This window comes from Beta vulgaris, chromosome 2 (assembly GCF_026745355.1).
Source record: "Beta vulgaris subsp. vulgaris cultivar EL10 chromosome 2, EL10.2, whole genome shotgun sequence".
Classification (NCBI taxonomy): Eukaryota; Viridiplantae; Streptophyta; class Magnoliopsida; order Caryophyllales; family Amaranthaceae; genus Beta; species Beta vulgaris.
Genome location: NC_079203.1, coordinates 13,847,490 through 13,870,608, shown reverse-complemented (window position 1 = coordinate 13,870,608; position 23,119 = coordinate 13,847,490). Strand labels below are relative to the sequence as shown.

The 23,119-nt window shown below is 37.7% G+C and overlaps 1 protein-coding gene across 1 annotated transcript; it reads left to right on the top strand.

The window, feature by feature from the left end:
- Nucleotides 1-809: 809 nt before the first annotated feature.
- Nucleotides 810-17,613, top strand: LOC104887291 (probable ubiquitin conjugation factor E4). The gene is made up of 16 exons (XM_010671904.4): nt 810-1,967; nt 7,437-7,641; nt 7,849-8,000; nt 8,097-8,376; nt 8,567-8,719; nt 10,294-10,497; nt 10,584-10,696; nt 10,799-10,913; nt 13,409-13,498; nt 13,582-13,785; nt 13,891-13,986; nt 14,110-14,232; nt 16,233-16,325; nt 16,433-16,597; nt 16,956-17,045; nt 17,133-17,613. Exons 1-16 carry the CDS (start codon nt 1,099-1,101, stop codon nt 17,313-17,315), a joined length of 3,135 nt encoding a protein of 1,044 aa, XP_010670206.2. The 5' UTR covers nt 810-1,098; the 3' UTR covers nt 17,316-17,613.
- Nucleotides 17,614-23,119: the final 5,506 nt, after the last annotated feature.

The window sequence follows — 23,119 nt, the reverse complement described above, 5'->3', positions numbered from 1 at the left end:
TCAAATAGACGGACGCTAAATTTAGAAAAACAGACACTATTTATTATCTAAAAGAAAGACGGACGGTATGTCGACTTATACCGCCTGCTTACTATGACGGACGCTATAAAGGCGGATTCTTGTTGTGAGACCTGGGCATGCGCCGGGATCTTCACGAGTCGGCATGCAGATTTGGGACAACGATGGGTCGGGCCTCAAATTTCCAGATTCTGTTCACGGCCCGCCCGAGCCCAAACCGTACCTGGCCGGACTGTCCCGTGCCCGCTCGGTCCGGCCCATGCCCACCTCGAATTATTTTTGGGACGAAGCTGATCGAAGTCCATCTTTTATCAACTTATATTAGAGATGGCCGAAATCTGGACCGGACCGGACTGGAATTTGGATAGGAACGGAGATTCTGGTCCGGTCCTTGGTCCACAAAAAACTGATTCCGGGTTTTCGGTCCGGTCCGGTCCAAACTCGAAAAATTCCGATCCAGCTCGGGCGGACCGAAATTTCTATTATTTTAGTAAAAGAAATTATAGGCTAAGAAAAGTTTAAAAAGGTAAAAAGTTCGAAAGTTTAAAACCTACTATTTATTACTTTAAGATTATTCTTATTAAAATTATTAATTTTTAATGTATTTAGTTTATAAACATATATTTAAATAAAATAAAAAAGATTTTTTGAAAAAAAATTCCGATCCAACATATCCAAAAAAATATCAGATTTCAATCCGTCGGTCCGACCGGTTCCGATTCCGGTCCCTAACTTCCTACAATAGTTTTTTTTTTTGAGGGGATTCTACAATAGTTTCTATCTCATAAACTCCCCTAAAAAAAAAAAAAGTTTCTATCGGATAAACTGGATTATTATTCCCATCCCGGGCTTCCCGGCAATTCAGCAGAATCACTTCACTTCTTCAACTATAACTAATCTCCTAAAGCCCTAATTTCAGAAAGTATATCTTTCTCACTATCTCAACTTCTCAACCATCAAATTCCAGTTTAACTCTCATGTCATTCTCCTCAATTCCATCCCCAATTACCAATCCAAATCCCTAATTATTAACAATTCATCTTCAATTGATATTAGTTCATTTCAATTTCAAACACAATAATGGCGACCCCAAAACCACAACGATCGCCAGCACAAATCGAAGACATAATTCTCCGAAAGATTTTCCTCGTATCTCTCGTTGATTCGACGGAATCCGATTCTCGCGTAGTTTATCTCGAATTAACAGCTGCTGAAATTCTCAGCGAAGGTAGGGAATTGCTGCTTTCTAGGGATTTGATGGAAAGGGTTTTAATTGATCGGCTTTCGAATCAGTTCCCCAATTCCGAGGCACCGTTTTCTTATCTAGTAGGTTGTTTTCGACGTGCTTATGATGAAGGGAAGAAGATTATGAACATGAAAGATAAGAATTTAAGGTCTGAAATGGAGTTGGTTGTTAAGCAATCGAAGAAATTGGCGGTTTCGTATTGCCGGATTCATTTAGGTAATCCTGATATGTTTCCTGGTGTGGATGCTACTGATGTTAATGTCGGTGTTAATCCATTGGGGAAGAAGCCGTCACCGTTGTTGTCGTTGATTTATTCTGAGGTTGGAGGCGCGGTTATTGATAGCTATGGAGGGGGTGGAAGTAGTAGTAGTGGGTTAACAAGCCCACCTGGGTTCTTGGATGAATTCTTTGGGGAGGGAGATTTCGATAGTTTGGACCCGGTTTTTAAGTTTTTGTATGATAATTTAAGGGAGAAAGTGGTGAGGGAATCAGCATTGGGGAATTTTCAGCAGCCATTGAGGGCTTTGTTGTATCTGGTTAATTTCCCAGCTGGGGCAAAGTCTTTAGTTACTCATAAATGGTGGATGCCACCAGGTTCGTTTCTGAATGGTCGCGCTATGGAGGTTGCTAGCATTTTGGGTCCCTTCTTTCATATCAGTGCATTGCCTGATACTGCCCTTTTCAAGAGCCAACCTGATGTTGGGTGAGTTTGGGACTTCACTTATGTTGTCATTTTCATTAATTTACCTTTCCCATTTTCTTCTGCTTTTTTTTTAAGCTCAAAATGCTGTATGAAATATGTTTAGGAGGCTATCTTGGACCTTGTTCCAGGCGAAATTGAAATATTCCTTGCTTTCATTGAATGGATAGTGATAAAAGAACTATACTGCTGCTTATATAGTCTGGTGATATGGTGCTTGATTACTGTGATATCCGTTGGTGGTGGGAAATAGATGTAAAAAACTGCGTCTTTGTGTCTTGCCATTGAAATGGTAAGGTGTCTGTCTAAAATTTGGTTGTAAGCAGTTAATTCTACAAAATCTGTTGTAATTATGATCAAGCTCACCTGAAGGGGATATCAGAGATAATTACATATGTGTACACCTAAGATGATTGTTTAAAGGCAGTGGCCTTTATGTGCTCCTAGCATCCTCATCCCAATTTCCAGGGTTTTGGTTTTTAATTTTTTCTCCTCTAGGGGGTTAATGGTTCTCCTTGGAGTATGCATTCTGTGCACTACCATCAATAGTCCATCATTATGTTTAGCTTTGAATAGGGTAAGATATAGTGCTGAAGATTACTTTTGAAGTAACTGGTGAACTTCATTGTAGTTTGTAACTGATATTTTGTATATGAAGATTAGAGTGGAAGGTGTATGTTTGGTTTTGAGGCTCTTATGGAACTAGAAATTCCCCTAAATGGATCAAATAGGATGATTGCACTACCTCTTTCCGTTTTGGTGCCATACTGGAGGATTTTGTTCTTGTCAAAATATTTAATGAGTCAAAGCTAGAATGGGATTTATCAGTTGTCCTTGCAGTTTTTTGGTGCTACTATATTACTGATCTAAAGAGTGGTTGACATGCTGTCCTTCTCTATTGGTTCCTTTTGTAGAGTTTCGACATTAGAATTTAGAGTACTCCTTATTCTCCTTCCTATGCATTTCTGTCTCTGTCAATGATTATTCTATTTCATCGAAAATAACTTCTATTGAGGATGGCATACCTTTTTAATATGAAGATGGGAATGTCAATTCCATGTCGAGGAGAGAGCTTTGTGTTGGTGGTGATGTTGGCAGATAATCTGAAAAGGTCTGGAATTTTTTGCTGCTCTTTATGGTTCTATGTTTAGTGCCCTTTTGTGATGGAGGATTTATTGCTTATGTCCCTCATGAGTCTGAACATGGGTGTCACCTATGATACTCAGACATGGCATTTTTTGTTATACCAGTGTCGATATGACCGGAGGGTACATAATATGGGTTGGATTGGGCAATTTGCACTAGATAGTAGATACAACTAATTCTAGAAGGAGAAAAGTCTCTAGAGATAAAGAGAGGAGATTGGTTACTTAATCTTTCCATTATCATCGAATTTTGAGATCAAAGTTTGAGTAATAAACCCTAGACCTATCAATTGAAGATGAAATATGTGAATATTATATTGAGATGTTGGACTTTTGCTCGTGAGGTTGATTCTGGTGCAAAGGTACGAAATTTGTAGTCGATCATCGCTTGGTCCAGTTTCTCCGGCCACGCTGGAGAAGAGAGAATTTTTTTACTTATTTTTTCTTAATTTCTGTGGCCACGGGGCACCCATATGAATACCACAGACGAGTGCAGTATTGCAGTTATTATTTGTCTCATTGTTTTTTCTTTTCTTTTATGGGGCAATTTAAACTCACACGGGGAAGGGTTGATTTTATTGCCTTTTCTTTCACTGAATCTACTCATTGGAACTTTTTACTATTCAACCCCGAATTTTGGAATTTGCAAATCAGGAAGGAATATATCTTTTAAATTTGCTAGAACTTTTATTTGTATAATTGTCGTATCTTTGTACTCTTGTCCAAATATAGGATGGTGTCTGCGTCTCCAACATTTTAAAAAAAATTCCGCGTTAGACACTTGGATTTGATATCGGATGCTCTTACTATCCGAGTCATGTTAACATAGGGTGTCTCCGAGTCACCCTTGGTGGCCTTTTATAATATTCATGTGTTTTACATATTTTGATGGTGTCAAAATTGGTGGAAGGGTTGGAATCTGCTGGTCTCCTATGCGCCTGTGGTTCTATCCAGGCTCGATTGGATGTCTTCCTTAATATATTTAATGACTTGTCCTGCTCCCCTCCCCCCAACCCGAAGCAATAATCCAAATTGAAAAGGGACCTCTAATCGCAATCAATGTTCAGCTTTCCAGCGGTATTAAGCTTAGATGCTCCTACGACAGTTTGAACGTAGGCTGAAGTTTTATAGGAAACCAATCTTTTTTTGATTATTACGTTATGATCTGGCGTCATAATTTTGCTAGCATGCCCTTTAAGAGGAATTTCATTTGAGCCATTTAATATCTAGAAGTATAATTGTAGGATAGCAAATCTAAATCATAATTGGAACCGAATGCCATCAGGTTTGTAGTCCATTTTACTTCAAGAAGTAAACAGAATGCATGCTTGTAGTAACGAAATTTTGAAACCATCTGGTTCCTGCTTATTCTACTCTGTTAATTATCTTTGTCGGTTTCCTGTTTAAAATTTAATTATAGATTCAGCATTCTGGGGACCACTTCTTGAGAATTTTGAAGTGTAGGCCCTATTAACGACTCCGATACGGTTGGCGATAGGGATGTGGATTTACATAAGTTGTTTCAATACTGGCTATATCACCTAGTGGCTAGTTATACTTTGATCTAGAAAGGAGGTTGCATTGAATCATTATATTCGTTGGTCTTTCTGTGAATTAGGTACATATTTTGCTGGAAGGTTATTCTCAAAAGTATAAAACAAGCATTTTAGGATCTAGAGATGAGGGATTGTTATAATAGGTAGAGAAGCCTTGGTGCATGCTTTTTGTGAGATTGAGAAATAGAGAAATGTGGTAAAGAAGAAAGGAAGTGGAACTGCTCCATAATGATCTATTGTTCAATCAAAGTGCGCTTTTTCTTTTCTATATTAATTGTCCAAATAAGCACTCGACTCTATAATAATATTCAAGAGTCCAATTTCCTCCTTATCTAAATTATACTCAAATTCCATAATAATTCACCTCATAAGAATAAAAACAATCGATTAAATAGTTACTCTTGCTAAATTCAACTAGTGAAACCAACTTGTTTCATTATTAGAAATCCTCTTATTAATAATCTCAATTCCACAACCTTTCAATAATGAATCATCATCCTTCAAAATAGTCACTAGCTAACATCAATACCTTAAGCTAACTTCGATTGTTTAGCAATAGTACCAATTTGAATTTCTCATTATAATCCATAGGAGAACTAACTTATATCTACATGAAGCTCACTAACTAGCTCTTAAAACTTAGAAAATTCAATATGTATCTTGATGTTACCATTTTAATACCTATAAATTCCAATCTACTTCGTTAACCTGATCATAATTATATGTGAAGTCTGAGTTGTGTTGGTAACAGTTGAGTTGCTCCATCAAAACCTGCAGTGCTCCCAGAAATATTTTTTACATAAATTTTTTTTTTTTTTGGGGGGGGGGGGGTGTACGGTCGGGTGGGATTTAATGTGTTGTACATTCATTGAATGAAGTTTGGCGCAGCTGGCAAGCATAGCTTGACGCCGTGACCTGCGACATCTGTACAGTGGCTTTGTGCTGGTCTCCCAGTGCCAGCTTCTTGTTTGGTCTTTTGTTTTTCCTAACGTACTTATTGGTCATTTTGTTGCCTTCTTTGTTCTATCTACACACACACACACACACACTCATTGCCGCACATGTAGTAGGAAGGTTCAAATTTATTATCTATTACATGCTTATATGTAATATTCAATATTTACTGTTATGTTAAGATTACTACTTACTACAAATTTTGTCCCAATTCAATGAATTTGCTACTTCCTTTACTTTTATATTTTTTGACCTTTTCAGCTTCAGTGTAAGAAGGAAAGTTGTATAAAAAATCAATTTGTCCTTTTACCTTATTTGCTAATATTCGATTTGAGAACTTTTGAAATAATTTCCAAATACAATATGCATGATGAGATATTGAGAACATTGTCACATAAATTTGCTGATCGGTTCTGAACACGGAACGCATTCTGGAAATGGGATTCACTGCATATAGTTGTTTTGATACTAGGGAAGAAAAATTTCCGCAGCAAATTCTGTGACACTAGACGAGAAAGGGACTGGCTTGGAATCAGAACGAACTAGAAGTGTGGAAGATAAGACAGTTGACCTGGGCTCATTCCCTCAATTTATAATGAAATGCCGTATTATTGGCTTGCTTAAGAGGACTTCTGACTATAAAAGGAGGACCCCCAGGCCTAGCCCAATAATACTTTTCTGGTTCCACTACTGGGTATGGTTACTAAACTCTGAAACCCTTCCTAGAAGTACACTTTGGTGGGAGGCTTTTGCACCCTAGGGCTGTATATTTTTATCTCACATAGCTTTCTATGAGCCGTAGATCTGGATCAGCTCTAGTCACTTTAGAGTGGAATTCCACAAGTGCTAGAGAGCTGCTTGCTCTTGTTCTTGTCCTCCAAAAATAAGCCAATACTTGCCTAGAGAGTTACTGGGTACCCTTACTCATTTTTTTGGGTGTTGATGTGGCAAATGGCTTTTATGCGCCTGTAGATAAGTGAAGTGTGAGGTTTTCTTCGAAGTATGTTTAATCTTTCTATTCCAACCGTAATAGGAAATATGCACACATTATATTTCCACATGCTTGATGTTTCTTCTTGAATGTACTTCTATTCTAGATGAACACTTATGCATGCAATGCAAGTTTCTTCAATGTATGTTTAATCTTTCTTGTCCAACAGTATTAGGAAATATGCACACATTATATTTCCACATGCTTGATGTTTCTTCTGGAATGTACTTCTATTCTAGATGAACACCTATGCATGCAATGCAAGTTTCTGACAAACGGTTTTTACTGACCAAAATAGCCTTTCAATGGTACGGGGTTAATTATTAATTTTTTAGTTCAATGTTTACCTCAGGAACATAGCCCAGTTTCTACTGGATTGAACTTTTCTTTTAGTTACACCTGCGCTCCAATTTTTGACTACAGTGTGTCTATTGTTTATCCTATCCTGTCAATGGTACTTGGTATACAATCAATCCTTTAGTTGGAAGTTGTGGGTTCAACTGTTCAAGGAAATACCACGCTGTACTTGGGAACATGACCCAACTTCTATGCAGTGTAAACTTTAAATTGTTTAATTTTGTTCTGTTATTTTTGAGGATGCTGAAAGGTGGGCTGGCATTAGCTAAACATGCAGAATTTAGTGATTATTGCTCATCAAGTATATTGCTTCCATTTGTTTCCTTCAGTTCTGCCTGCTACAAAGCTTAGTGTGCCACAGATTTGACATGGGGCTGCAGATATTGTGAAATCTAATTTTCTGCTTGGTTGCTTCACGGCATATATTGGAATACTGATGACTACATTGTTTTCGCTCTGATTTACTTAGTCAGCAGTGTTTCTCTGAAGCATCAACCCGTCGTCCAGCTGATCTACTATCATCATTCACTACCATAAAGACCGTGATGAATGGCTTATATGATGGTTTACACGAGGTTTTACTTTGTCTTCTGAAAAAATCAGATACTCGAGAAAGTGTTCTAGAGTTTCTAGCAGCTGTGATCAATAACAATTCCTCAAGGGCGCATTTGCAGGTAAGCGTCTTTTGTAATCTGCAATGGCTGCATTGACATAGTGTTGATAGCCAAAACAGCAAACAAATAATTTCTTTATTCTTCCTTTTTTCATAAAGCTTTTTTGCACATTGTGTGCTTGCTTTCCCTTTTTGTGTGTATTGTTGACTACTGTCGAAAACTTCGTCTTCAAGGACGATATAATTGTGAGTATGCATCTTGATGCAGATTGATCCATTGACGTGTGCAAGCTCTGGCATGTTTGTTAATCTTAGCGCTGTTATGCTTAGGCTTTGTGAGCCATTTTTAGATGCTAAGCTCAGTAAACGAGATAAAATCGATCCTAGCTACGTATTTTACAGTAACCGTTTGGATTTAAGGTGAGAACTGAGAACCATCATTTTATGAAGTTCTACACTGGTTTCTTTTGTATCTATTTCATTCTAATACTATTTGGACTACTCAATCATTCACAGAGCACTAACAGCTCTCCATGCATCGTCAGAGGAAGTTTCTGAATATATTTCTGAGCTTAATAATGGAAGATTAGATGGTTCTACTGATAATAACGTTCCAGATAACCGCTTGTTGACATCTTTGGAAGCCACTGGTTCTGGCAATAATTCTGGTGGACCTTCTGTTCAGAGTGTTCAGAATGTTAGATATCCTTTCATTTGTGAATGCTTCTTTATGACGGCAAGGGTTCTTAACTTGGGTGTACTAAAAGCATTTTCTGATTTCAAGCATCTAGTTCAGGTAAGAGTCTCAGAGGTTGGCTTTATTGTACAGCAGGTTGAATATTAATATCTCTTGGTTTACAGTTAGATATGCCCATAATGATTTAACTTATGTATGATATATAGGATATATATACGTATTCTTAGTTCTGCCTCTCTTTCAGCTCTTCCATGCTTATGAAGTTCAATCTGATTTCCCTCTCTTTCAGGATATTTCGAGGTCTGAAGATTCCCTGGCTACCTTAAAGGCGATGCTCGAGCAAGCTCCTACGCGTCAGTTGGAGCTGGATATAGCTCGTCTTGAAAAGGAGATTGAATCATTTTCACAGGAGAAGTTGTGTTATGAAGCACAAATTCTTAGGGTACGCCTGGGCCTCCGCATGTGCTGCAATGGTTTTTTAATTGCAAGTCTTTCCAAAATCCCCTCTGTTTCTTTTTTTCACAAAGCATTGGGATGCAGAGTGGTGTTTTGTCCATCTTGCTGATCATTCCAAATTTCAGTTGTTGCCTTCGTGGCTTTAAATAGGAGAGGAATGGTGGGTTAGTGGGATGTTTTCTTGTCCCCATGTGGCCTTAATTTCTTACCCACGTGCCCTACAATTTCAATGTAGATTTTGGTTCTGAAATTTCTAACAGATCTGGACCTCACTTGCTGAGGCAAGTCAAATGCATCTGAAAACCAATAACCAATGTGTTGCTGGACTGATGTGATGGGATTATATATTAGTCAATACCAGTTTTCTTCAATTTATAAGTCAAGTGTGGGTCGTAATACTGCTCTGCTAAGTGTTGACAAATAACTCTCTTTTTCTTGTCTGGACAAATAAATTTTTTCTCCTTGGTTGTGCATAATAAACACCTTGAATTCCACCTCTCTACCCTCGTGTATATTTCTCTAATTTAGTGAATCCTCCTCTTCTTCATTGTTGTAGTAAGTCAACAAAATCATTTGGAATAGAATAGACTGTGCATTGTTATAGGAATGTATATTGGCTGATTTGGTTTCCATTGATTTATGCCAAGTGAGATAGGTTGGTATTGGGGAGAACAAGGAGAAATAGTGCTCTAGAGTAGTGTTTTTCCTTGCCAATATGGTTATGGTGGTTGGAGAGGCGTATATCATTTTGGAATTGCTTTACCTAATCTTGCCTCTATGACACTATTGAAAGGTCAAGTCACCTGCATATTACCTCAAAAGTCAGAGGTGTCTCAGTGAATTATCTCCTATTAATTGAAACGGGATTCTAATATTGTTCTGCAATCAAAAGAGAAACATGGTTATAGCATGTAAATTTGACAATGATTTTGCGTAAAGTGGAAAAATAGACGCTTGTACGGTCAAGGAGTTGAGGTGCTTTCCTCCTCTTAGTTGTGACTAGCCTTATATGCACGCTATGCGTGCAAAAGCATATAAAGCTCTACATAGAAATACAGTAGGTTGGAAGGGTTAAGAGGAAGAACTGATAGTTTGTTTAGGGTGTTTTGTATTTTTTTTAAATAAAAAACTGTAAAGTTGTGTGTAACAGTTAACAATGTAGAGGGAGTTGTGCCATTAAATTAGGAACTTTCTTAAAAAAAAAAAACTGGAGTTGATAATGCTGATTTTGAAAGTTAATGTTTCCACGTAAAGCAGTCAGTTTGTTTGTGGTTTTGTGTTTTTATTATTTATTTTTTTAGTAAACATGAGATAGTGGTTTTTATGTAGGTTTGCTTTCCCCCTCCTCTTCCCTTATTGAATAGATATCCTAAGTCAATATTATTATGCACATCTTCTGCTAGATTTTCAACTAAAACAGTGACTGATATTTTTGTCTGCTTTCATTGTCTGTTTAGTTGCTACATTATAGTACCATCATTATGAAACTGTGTCATACCTGATCTGTGTCTGGTTGTATTTCACTTTGCAGTTCCATACTAACAAATGACTTTTGTATAGGATGGGGGACTGATTCAACAAGCTTTATCATTTTGCCGGTTAATGGTTGTATGGTTGGTTGGCCTAGTTGGTGGTTTTAAACTGCCCCTTCGATTACCTTGTCCTATGGCGTTTGCTTGTATGCCAGAACATTTTGTGGAGGATGCAATGGAGTTGCTGATATTTGCATCTCGGATCCCAAAAGCTTTGGATGGTGTCGAATTGGTAAGGAGTGGTAGAAGTTTATCTTTAATGACGCCTTTGTTCCGATTATTTTTCTGATCTACGTTCTCCTGTTTGTGTTTTTCCAGGATGATTTCATGAATTTCATCATCATGTTTATGGCGAGCCCTGAATATGTTAGAAATCCTTATCTAAGAGCCAAAATGGTCGAAGTGCTGAATTGTTGGATGCCTCGAAGGAGGTTGCTCCTGAGCCTTTCTAGATTGATACATGTTTTGCTTACACCACTATCATTCCCTTTTATGTTGTCATTCTTATCAATTGTGTCTCCTGCATTTTGTAGTGGCTCTTCTGCAACAGCTAGTCTATTTGAAGGACATCAATTGTCTCTGCAATATCTTGTCAAGAATCTTTTAAAGCTGTATGTAGACATTGAATTCACGGGTTCTCACACACAGGTGAGTCCTTGGTTAATTTTCTCCAGTGTGCTGCAGGAAGTTGCAATTTTTACTGGCATCTGCCTTTTTTACATGTTCTTATATCTTTCTGTTTTGCTGTCTCGGGCCTTTTTTGCTGATTTGCTCTGTTTCCGCCTCCTCTCTCATATGGATGTGTAACTTTTTTCTGTTCAAGTGACTTCCATCTAACATTGGGTATTACCTTTTCATTTCCCCTTTCCAATGCACAGTTCCGTACACATATTGAATGCATGCGTATAGAAACAGACATGCACCCACAGAGGCATACAGAGACACCAAGGGAAGGTAGATGGTGCAAGACAGGGACGAATGACGGGAATGGATTTTGGGGGGCGGGGGGCGAGGGGGATAGATTGATATTTTATCTTTTCTGAGATCTTTGTGAGCTGCTTTCTTCAAAATTCAGCTTTATCACTTTGAGAAGGATCAATACCATAGAATGTGATAATGTACTAATCAATCATATTTGAAAGAAGCAAGAAGTTTTTAAGTATAGGTTGGTGTCTGCAGGACTTTTTGTGGTATGTGCTAAGGTCAAAAGACCTGATGATATTCCATATGTGGTGTGGTTGTCGCCCATAAGTATGCTTGTGTGGACACGTGTGCTTGTTTTTTTTATACATTAATGTTGGGAACGAAAGCCACACGTGCAGGCACACGGAGGAGTGGGCGTGTGAAACATTCACGTGTGTACGGGTTGGTTGGTGTGTGCCTCTTGCGTATGGTTGTTCTGGGCACGAGGGCGCATCTATGTGAGGTAAAGGATGAAATTTTGGGTGGTATTATCGTTTTTAGGAGACCAATGGAGTGCTGCCATATTTTGTGGGTCCAACCCGCAAACTGCTGAGCAAACGTCCCAAATTGCAGGGAAACGTTAGTGGTTGCTCGTGTAGGCAACCCCACTTGGGTTTAGCTTTTCCAAGAAGCGGAGAAGGAGAAGAAAGTAGGAAAGAGACTGACTTGTTGACCTTTTCTTCATTTTAGCTATCTTAGTTCTTTTTTTGGGGGGGGGGGGTGGTGGTGGTTTATGTGTCAATAGTAACTTCATCTATTAGGGGGCGTTTGTTAGGAGGTTACAGGAAACGGAAAGGGAATCAGTTGATTCCATTCCCTTAAAACTTGTTTGGATGGGAGGTTTTGTTTCCCCTCCATTACCCAACTCTCTCTATTTTGATTCTTCACTACCTCCTCCACTTAGAAATGGGGAATGGAAAACCCTTGGCCATCACCTTTGACCACCCAACCCTATCAACAACCACCTCCACCACCCCACTTCTATCACCCCACCCCACCTTTGTCAACTCAATTCTACCCCACCTTCACCACCGCAACCACCACAACCACTGCCACAACAACCACCAAACCACCTCCAACACCCATAAAACCACCAACAAGCCCAAACTCGCCCAGAGCCTACCTACCCCCTAAACCAGACCACCCAAATTTGCCCAGAGGCCACCCCAAGTGCTCGAAAACCACCTAGCCCCTCCCCAAAAATCACCCGCAACCCATAGAAAACCACCCAAAACCCCCGAAACCAACCCCTTCCCACCAGAAACCCACCTCAGATCGCCGATATCCCACCGCAGCCAATCGACGACCCAACCCAGCCCATCGACGACCCACCCCAGACCTACGGAAAATAACCCATTTCGTTGCCGGAGAGAGAGAGGGAGGTGATGCAGAGAGTAGCTGGCGAGAAAAGGAATGAGTGCCGAAGAAGAACTCACGGGAGAAGAGAGTTGGCTGCCAAACGAAGAAGAGAAGGGGGGGGGGGTTTAAAACCCTTTCCCTTGTTTTTACTAGTGTTTCAATTGGGTTTTTTTTGATTCCTTTCCCCTCCTAACCCATACTTGATTCCTTTCCCTTTCCCCTCTTCTAACCAAACACCCCTTTAGGATTTAAGGATATGTTACAGAAGTTGAGGATGCCTAAGCATGATCCGAATCTGTTTATATGGGGGATTTTGGTAATATGAGGCCTTGTTAAGGTAGTGACGGTACTTGAGCATAATAAAAAAAATGTGAGGACTTGCATATATCAAGAAATTTCTGTTATAAGCTGTTATTTATATATTAGCATTCTGGAGTCATCCGTAGGTCCTAGCCATTGGAGTATTTGTGTACTTTCAAGGTGCTGTTTTTTGGTAACTGCTTCTTTTCTTCCTAGGATTCTAGGAACACACGACAAATGGAATTCAAATCTATTTACTTTTGGCACATCCTACAAACTTGTCCTAATCATCACCCGTCCCCCCCCCCCCCCCCAATTGCCGAACCACAAAGAATCATAGAAGAAATAAGAACTGAAGAATTGTCTATCTAACATTCTAACTTGACTTGGAATGCCTTTGCACAATAGCATTGCTACACTTGACTTGGAATGCCTTTGCACAATAGCATTGCTACAGTCTCTAATCTGTCTATTTTATAAAGGAAAATTTGACAGATCCTTTTGTTTGTGTTTGCATGCAGTTCTATGATAAATTCAATATCCGTCACAATATTGCAGAGCTTCTGGAATACCTTTGGCAGGTTCCTAGTCACCGTAATGTTTGGAGACAGGTATTGATTATTCCTTGCTAATACGAGGATCACTTGTCATTTCTTCCCTTTCCTGCATATTTACTAACATACATTTTATCCAGATTGCAAAGGAGGAAGAAAAGGGTGTCTACCTTAATTTCTTAAATTTCCTGATTAATGATAGCATCTACCTCCTCGACGAGAGTCTTAATAAAATCCTTGAACTCAAAGCATTGGAAGCTGAGATGTCCAATACTGTTGAATGGGAACAAAGGCCTGCTCAAGAGAGGCAGGAGAGAACTCGGCTTTTCCATTCCCAAGAGAATGTCAGTTTAATGTGTATTGCGAGATATCTTTTTCTAGCTTTCATTCCCCCCGTGTAATTGTAAGTCTATGCTACCTGACTAAATTATGATGTTTTGCTACTTCAGATAATAAGAATTGATATGAAACTGGCAAATGAAGATGTTAGTCTGCTGGCTTTTACTTCAGAGCAGATCACATCGCCTTTCCTTCTTCCGGAGATGGTATTTTTGAAAATCATTTCCTATCATCTGTGTTCATTTGTCTCTTCAATCTGAAGCTACAGCATTGTTGATATTAAACTTTTTCTCTAACCTGTTCAATTACTGACTTCCTTTTGCTTCCAGGTTGAAAGAGTCGCTAGCATGCTAAATTACTTTTTGCTACAACTTGTGGGTCCCCAGAGGAAATCGCTTAGCTTGAAGGATCCTGAAAAGTATGAGTTCCGTCCAAAACATTTGCTCAAACAGGTCAGTAGCTGTTCTGTCTACTTCAATCACGTGGTCATCCCTCGTTTCAACCTATTCAGGTTATGTTGGCTCTGTAAAGTATGAAATCTGTTCAAACTGTGTTTTGAAGCTGGTGAGAATATTACGATGAGCACAACTGGGTAACTAGCAATTAAGACTAGGAATGTAGAAATGACTTGATGGTGAGCCTTTCCATCTCCGAGGCATTATGGGATTCTTACCCTTTTTCTAAATTTTATAAGGTACGCTTGGGGGAAGGAGAGGGTGGGGGGGGGGGTTGATAGCTGTGCCCATGTGGATTGGGCCTGTGAGAGTTGGCCCATTTAGCAGCACCTTAGGATGGCATAACCTTAAAGTTAAGGGCGAGGTTCAAACGAGGAAAGGCTTACGGTGGATACCTAGGCACCCAGATACGAGGAAGGGCGTATTAATAGATGAAATGCTTCAGGGAGCTGAAAATAAGCAGAGATTCGGAGATTCCCGAATCGGTCAATCTTTGGAATTTCTGGGCAGGCAAGAGACAACCTGGCGAACTGAAACATCTTAATAGCCAGAGGAAAAGAAATCAAAAGCGATTCCCGTAGTAGCGGCGAGCATCTAAGTAGTAATCCCACCCCAAGATGAGTGCTCTCCTATTCCGGCTTTGGAACACCTCTAACAGAGGGACAAATAGTCCATTTTGAAAGAACTTCTTGTCAATTTCTTTCCGATATGAATCTATCTTGTAAACAGAAGTTTAACTTGTAAAGTTGTAATGTTGGTTTACCTTGACAATATAGTATGAGCTGTGCCTGTGTCAAAATAAATAAATTGTAGTAGTTGTGGCATCCCCATCTCCATTAATTAAAAGTATCGGTTTGTTGGGAATCTAATAGTATTTTCCAAGTGGATAGCTTTATAGGAAGGCCCTGCACCTGAGCTCAGAACTTGGTGGAGGCAGCAGGCCTGAAACAGAACTATGGAAGGGATATGTGCAAAGCCTTTTACTTGTCGTGGATGCATAGTCAACTAAAAGTTCAGTTTTGCGTTATTGGCTGGGAGTAGTGCTAACTACCAAGCAACCCAGTCTTTAAATAAGCTTTCCTCTGAGTGGTCTTCAGTGTTTTGCTGAAAAGCACTTAACTCTATAAGTTTTGTAGGGATCAGATAAATTTTCGGAATATGCTGGTAGAAAAGCTTTTTTATACATCCTTGTGGCGTTAATTCCCCTTGAGCTTTTCTATACATTGGTTCTGGGTAGCTCGCTGAAGCAAAGATGTGGTGGCAGTAAACTAGGTCTCCAAAGGGAAATTTGAGCTCACTTCCTGTGGACCCACTCACATCCTTTCCTACTGTGATTCCAGAAATGTTTGATCAATTGAGCCTATCGTACATGGGTCTTTGTGTTATCTATTCTGTGTTAGAGACATTTCTATGTCCTGGAGTCTTTTTCATGCTTTTCCTTTATTGAAGTGCCTAAACGTGCATGACAGCTTGTCAGAATTGAAGTGGTATTTTGAAAATTTTGTCTTGGATTCATCAATTCTGTGTTAAAAAAATTTCTATGTCCAGGATGGAGTCCTTTTCATGCTTTTGCTTTTATTCGGGTGCCTAAACTTCCATGACATCTTGTCAGACTTGAAATGGTATTTTGAAATATTAGTCTTGGATTCATTGGCCGTTGTAATCCTTTTTTCTACCATAGTCGTGGCTGTTCGAGCTCTTTTGGGTTTTAACCTATAGAGTAAGTATCAAATTCCTTGCAATTGTGCTTTCAAGTTTGTTTTGACGTCATTTCTATTCAAGTAATTACTCTATTGCTTAAATTTGGTAATGTTTGAATAAGAAGAACTTGTTTTATTACTTTGTACCATATCATCTATTCAATGCCTTATGTATGACTCTGATGCAATTATAACCATGATTTGGGAGGGGATTAATTTTTTTTTAATAATGTGACAGGAAGTATTCAATTCATGAGTAATAAGTGACCTTGATTGCTGTTTGTCTTATTTTATTAGATTGTCAACGTATATGTTCATCTGGCAAGAGGAGATAAGGGCAATGTTTTCCCTGCTGCAATCTCAAGGGATGGTCGCTCATATAATGAACAGGTGCTGGGCTCAGAAGTGCTTGATTTGTTTAGTTTTAATAAATAATAATATTGTGCTTTCATGCTTTTTCTGAAATGCTGGTATACACTTCCTCTCTCTTTTTCCAGTTGTTTAGTGCTGCAGCTGACGTTCTTATGAGGATAGGAGAAGATGGAAGGATTATACAGGAGTTTGTTGAACTTGGTGCAAAAGCTAAAGCCGCAGCTGTTGAAGCCATGGATGCAGAGAATGCTCTTGGTGATATACCTGATGAATTCTTGGACCCAATTCAGGTATGCTTTTGGTTTCTTGGATAATATGTACTCATATATTGATGAAAATTACTCCCTCCGTCCAGAAATCATAATGGTCACATATATATCATTTTAGGAGTCTGGAAAATGTTTCACATGTCGTAAAATAATTATACCATTTTAGGATGTCTGGAACTCCACATACCATTTTTAAACTACTCCTAAGCTTGACTACTGAGGTGAGAATGAGAATCGTCCAACTATTACAAATGGTCTTGTAATACATCTGTCATGTCCTTAATTACAAGGACTTGAGGAGTTAGGTAACATGTATCAACTCTGGACTTGTCATTACGATATTTGGCTTGATTTTGCTGATACCAGTTCCTTAATGCAGTACACGCTGATGAAGGACCCAGTTATATTGCCATCTTCTCGAGTCATTCTTGATCGTCCAGTCATCTTGAGGCATCTACTGAGTGATAGTGTAAATATTCTTCAGCTCTGTCGACATTTGCTGGTTTGTTGTAATTGACTGTGTTGTGCTCTTTGCTGAATCATGTTTATGTTGCAGACCGATCCTTTCAATCGTTCCCCACTTACTCCCGACATGTTAATTCCTGATCATGAGCTGAAGTCAAAAATCGAAGAATTTGTAAGGAGCCATTCAACTAGGAGCCTTGATGATGGTATAAACGCGACAAGCACGAAAGGAACGATACAAACTCCAACAACCGAGATGCAATTGATTGATTAAGACACCTAGATGATCTAATCTAGGTTATACCGAAGGTTGGTAAGCAAGCTTAAATGATGCAAATTGGATATCTTATTGATGTTAGTGAAGGTACTGGTGTGGTATTTGGAGCTGTTGAAATCCTCTTGTGGAAAATATATATTTCGAGAAAGAAATTGTAGATGTTTGATTAATGTAAATATGAAATGAAAGGAGTAGGTCATCAGAGCGCTCAATATTTCGTTTCTCTTCTCAAATGGTCGATTATTGGGTTTTTGAATTAATTCAATTGAGATAGAATTGGATAGTGTTTGGGAAAGTGAAATTGATTTAAAATTCTAGCTCAAATCTGAAAATTGAAATGCTGATATTGGATATCAAATTAAGTGTTTGCAAGCACTAATAATTTGAATTCCAAAAGTAAACTATATCCAACAGATGAAGTACGAAAATGGCCAAAAGAGAAGCAAACAGAAAAGGAAAAAAGAAACTGCAAAATTAAGCTTGAAAACCCTTTAGATTGAAGCTTTAATAGTCGAACGATACTTAAATGGGGTAGAGAAGAAAAAGTATGAAATACGTGATTTGCAACAGTTGGTACCTTGATCTTATTTGTTTTTGTTTTATCCAGCTTTGTTTGACTATAATCTTGGGTTGCTCCCTTTCTTTAGTCACTAGCTCTGACTTGATCTTTTTAAGAAAGGGCGCAAGTCCTCAACTTTGTTTTAGTATATTTTAAGTACTATTTGCCATTTGGTTGTATTATGAATATTTGTTGCTTTTGAAATGGAACAATCTATGAAGATCTTTTTATATCACCTAGTTGCAATATGTTGGTGAATGGTGATGTGACCAAGTATATATAGATTCTTGGATTCGCCATTACAGTCCGTACCTATTAATGTCATACACATATAATGTATTATCTTAGATATGGATTAGAGCTTAATAGTCGAATAAGTGAGTTGATGCATAAAATAAAAAAATTGATATATGGTATGAAGATACTTCCGTTTTTATAAATTCATTCGTTTCTCAAAGTCTTTTCCATATCTTTTTTGTACGTAGGTTTATAAGAGGGTTTGTAGGGGATTTATGTTATTTTTTGCAGTGGTTTAATATTTTAGTTTACTAGTTCTTTCATATTGAGGAGAGGTATTATGACAATCAGATTCTATTCCTAAAGATAATTGATTTCGTACTTCAAAAGATACTACTCAATCAAAGACTAAAAAAAATGAATCATTAAACGAATGAAATTCGATGCGTTGCGTGTTCATTCGATGCGTTGCGTCACAAGCAACACGAAGACAGTTTACAAAGCCTAGGAACGCAACAAGAGGTTGCGTCTGACACAACCACAATGTGTGGAGTGCAACCACGGTGCGTTAGACGCACGATGATGCGCTAAGCGCACGATGGTTGTGTTGCTTGCAACGGTCATGCGCCTAGCGCACCACTGTTTCGCTTCCCTTTGGGTGCTTTGCAGACTTATTTCTCCTAGATCTAGCTTTGTTTTAATGAACGTTTTATACACATTTTGACACTTTTTCCTACGAATTGCAATTACCAAATACTCTCCAAACACTTCAAACATACATAACATCAAACTTATATTTGAATATACTTAAACTCCGTTCATTTACATTGAGACTCTATTAAAGCTTCAAGATTGCTCCTCCTGCGTATCGTTACATAAGACTCAGGCCACAAAAATATTATTGTTGAGGGCAATCCGAATTTAATTCCTTTTTCTTTTATTAACATTTCATTTATCTTAATGTAGATCTTAAAGGAGATCACGCTTTCTTGTATATTATTATTATTATTATTATTATTATTATTATTATTATTATTATTATTATTATTATTATTATTATTATTATTATTATTATTATTATATTATTATTATTATTATTATTATTATTATTTATTTATTTATTATTATTATTATTATTATTATTATTATTATTATTATTATTATTATTATTATTATTATTATTATCATCATCATATTTTCTTTTTTATATATAATTATGGTGTTGTATGCTTTGAGGCTTTCATCATCGCACATGCTTATTATTGCTAAATTAAAGACCTAAATAAATGTTCTAATGCTAAATTTAGATAATTTGGACGATTGGATAAAGTTCCCTACAATTTGATTGTAGAGTAATATGTCACCAAAAATTAGTCTTTTGCGTGTTTAATGAACTGACGTAGATTAATTTACAAATTGCATGATCATATTATTTCGTTGTTTAATTGCTGAAATCTCGAACATGAATCGTATTAAGTAGAGACCAATAATTAGTGAATGTGATTCCTGATCATGTATGTACCCTCACTCCCGAACTCAATCTTTGTTTCATTGATCAATTATGGAGTCATGATGCGAAAATCTTCATTGGATAAGACCCTAAGTTGTGCATAAAATTTTCCAATATCCAATTAGTTTTATAAGTCTTCCTTTCTCTTTTTCAAAACCTTAGAAACTAAAACCTTTCCAATAAAGTAGTCTACGTGCTCATTCTGCATAAGCAAATAAAAGACGCATACAATTTGGCGACTTCAATGGAGAGGTCTTAAAATTAATTTTTGATTAGTGGGTGAAACTCGAAAAACGTTTTATACTTGTTTTTATGCCTTCAAATGACATTACATTTTGCATCTGCATGGCTATTTTGCAAGGCCACTATAAGATCCATGTGCTTGCCTCATTATTGCATGTTCTATGCGTGAGGCGCCTCCAGGGGTTACGCTTTTTCTCTCCAAAAAACTCCCCAAGCAATAGTGTGTGATCGTAGTCACAAGGAAACTCCCCAAGCAATACATATATATATACATATACATATATATATGCATACATACATATATGCATACATACATATATGCATACATACATACATGCGTACATACATATATACATACATACATACATACATACGTACATACATACATACATACATACATACATACATATATATATATATACATACATATATATACATACATACATATATATATATATATATATATATATATATATAATAATATTATATATATACACATACATATATATATATATATACATATATATATATATATATATATATACATACATATATCTATATACATACATATATATATATATACATACATATATATATATACATACATATATATATACATACATACATATATCTATATACATATATATACATACATATATATATACATACATATGTATGTATATATGTATGTATATATATGTATATATATATATGTATATATATATACATACATATATATACATACACATATATATACATACATATATATACATACACATATATATATATATATATATATATATACATACATATATACACATATATATATACATACATATATATATATATTTTTTTTTTTTTTTTGATAAGGAAAAGAAACTTAGGATGACCACTCAATCTGGCGGCCACCCTAAAACATCCTTACGGACGTACAGGGAAAGATCAACATCATAGGGGTGGAACAAGTACTGGAGACCAGACGAATTATGACCCCTGCTAGCCAAAAGATCAGCAACTTTGTTTGCTTCCCTAACACAATGACGAACCTGAAAAGAACCAAACAAATTCAAATTAGTCCTAATATCGAGCACAATATTATTGATTTCCCAAGGGACTTTCCAAGTTTTTCTAACAGCGTTAATGACAGCTAAATTATCCCCTTCAATAATCAGATTTGAAATATTAAGGGATAACACTGCAGAAATACCCTCCTTCAAAGCCCAAGCCTCAGCTTGAATAACCGAAGCACTAAAGCCAAGAGACTTAGACCCTACAAGAAGTGCCTCACCAGCATCATTTCTAATAACAAAACCTAGAGAAGCGGAGTTGGAAGCAAGTTTGGAACCATCAAAATTTAACTTAAAGAAATTCTGGGGAGGGAGAGACCAGATAGAATCAGGGCCAGTCCTTATAGAACGTCTCCTCTCCTGAGATCTAGGAGGAGGGGAAGGGTCCGAAGCAAGAGCTTTGGACCAATCCGAGGCAAGCTTGGCAATGATAGAGCTGGCTTTACGAGAAGAGATCGCCTCAGAATTAAAAATAACCTTATTCCTGAAAAACCAGACAAACCACCAAACAAAGGAGAATTTAGTCACCTCGTCTTTACAGGATAACGAAAGACAAGCCTCAAGAGCAGAACGAAATGAAGATAAATCAATGGAAGCTAAACAAAGGGGAGGAGACGGCCAGCCAAAGGAAGCTTTAAGATGGGAAAAAAATATCTGACGTGAAAGGGCACGCAAAACACAAATGACCAATAGATTCGCTAGCATTAGAGCAAAAGACGCACTGTTGAGGAACAAAAACATGGCTTTTCTCAAGACGGGCTTCTGTCGGGAGACCATCATTACAAGCCTTCCATAGGAAATTTTTTATTTTTGGAGGAATAGTAAGCTTCCAAATCCAATTATATTCAACAGTTTCCAACTCGAGGTTAATCAACCCTTGAGCCAACAAAGCACCACTTTTGACTGAGTATTCACCATCCGCAGTAAGACCCCAAACTAACACATCTGGTTGCGGAGAAGATGGCAAATACATAGAAGTTATATGGGATACTACATGAGGGGGAACCAACGACAACAGAAGTTGAGAGTTCCAGAGGCCAGAAGGAGTTAAGCAATCCTTAACAAGAAAATTAGCAGATTCGGGAGTGGGGGTAATAACAGAATCCAAAGGGTACTGGAAAGCCCAATTATCTGACCAAAATCTTACACTAGCACCATCTCCAATCTGCCATCTTAAACCTTTCTTAAAAAGATCCCGTAAACTGAGAAGATTACGCCATTGCCAAGAGGCAGACTTTGAGACTTTTATTGTGAAGAGAGAGCGATCTTTGATGTAGCGCTTACGAACAAGATTAACCCACATATTATTATCATTCTTTATAATTCTCCATAAGAGTTTCATTTGTAGAGCTTGATTATTAACCTCCGCTTTTCGAAAACCAAAACCTCCAGCAACCTTAGGCTTGCAAATTTTATCCCAGCCAATAAGATTGGGGGATTTAGCATTAGGATCCTTATTCCAGAAAAAATTACGACACGTTTTATCTAGTCTAGAAAGGATTGAATTCGGGAGGAGGAAGCTTTGCATTTGATAACTTGCCTTCGCAGCAAGATTAGATTTTATCAGAACGGACCTTCCCGCTTGGGAAAGAGCATTAGCTTTCCATTTCGGTAGTTGATTGACCGATTTATTAACTACCGAGCTAAAGGTTTCTTTTGTGACTTTGGAATGAATAATTGGGCAACCCAAATATTCTCCTAAATCCAAGGTTTCTGACATTTGGAGAATGGAAGCAAAATCAGACTTTTCGTCGTCCGAGATATTGGAGGTACACTGGAAGGAAGATTTATGGTAGTTTACTAACTGACCTGACATTGCACAATACTTGTCTAAGATTTGTCGTATGAGCAGACAGCTATAATTAGTGGCTTTGGCAAAAATCATAGTATCATCAGCAAAGGTCAGAAAAGGTACCTTTACCCCTGATTTACCAATAGGCACACCAATAAGCTTAGTAGGGCCAGAGGCAGCAGCAGAAAGGAGTCTAGCAAGAAGTTCCGCACACAGAATAAATAAATACGGGGACAACGGATCCCCTTGCCTAATGCCACGAGAAGGAGAGAATTTATCTCCCGGAATCCCATTAACCATAACAGAGAATGAAGTGGAAGTTATACAAGCCTTGACCCAGTTCACCCATTGGGCAGAGAAACCCAATTTTTCAAGAGTAGTGAATATATAGTT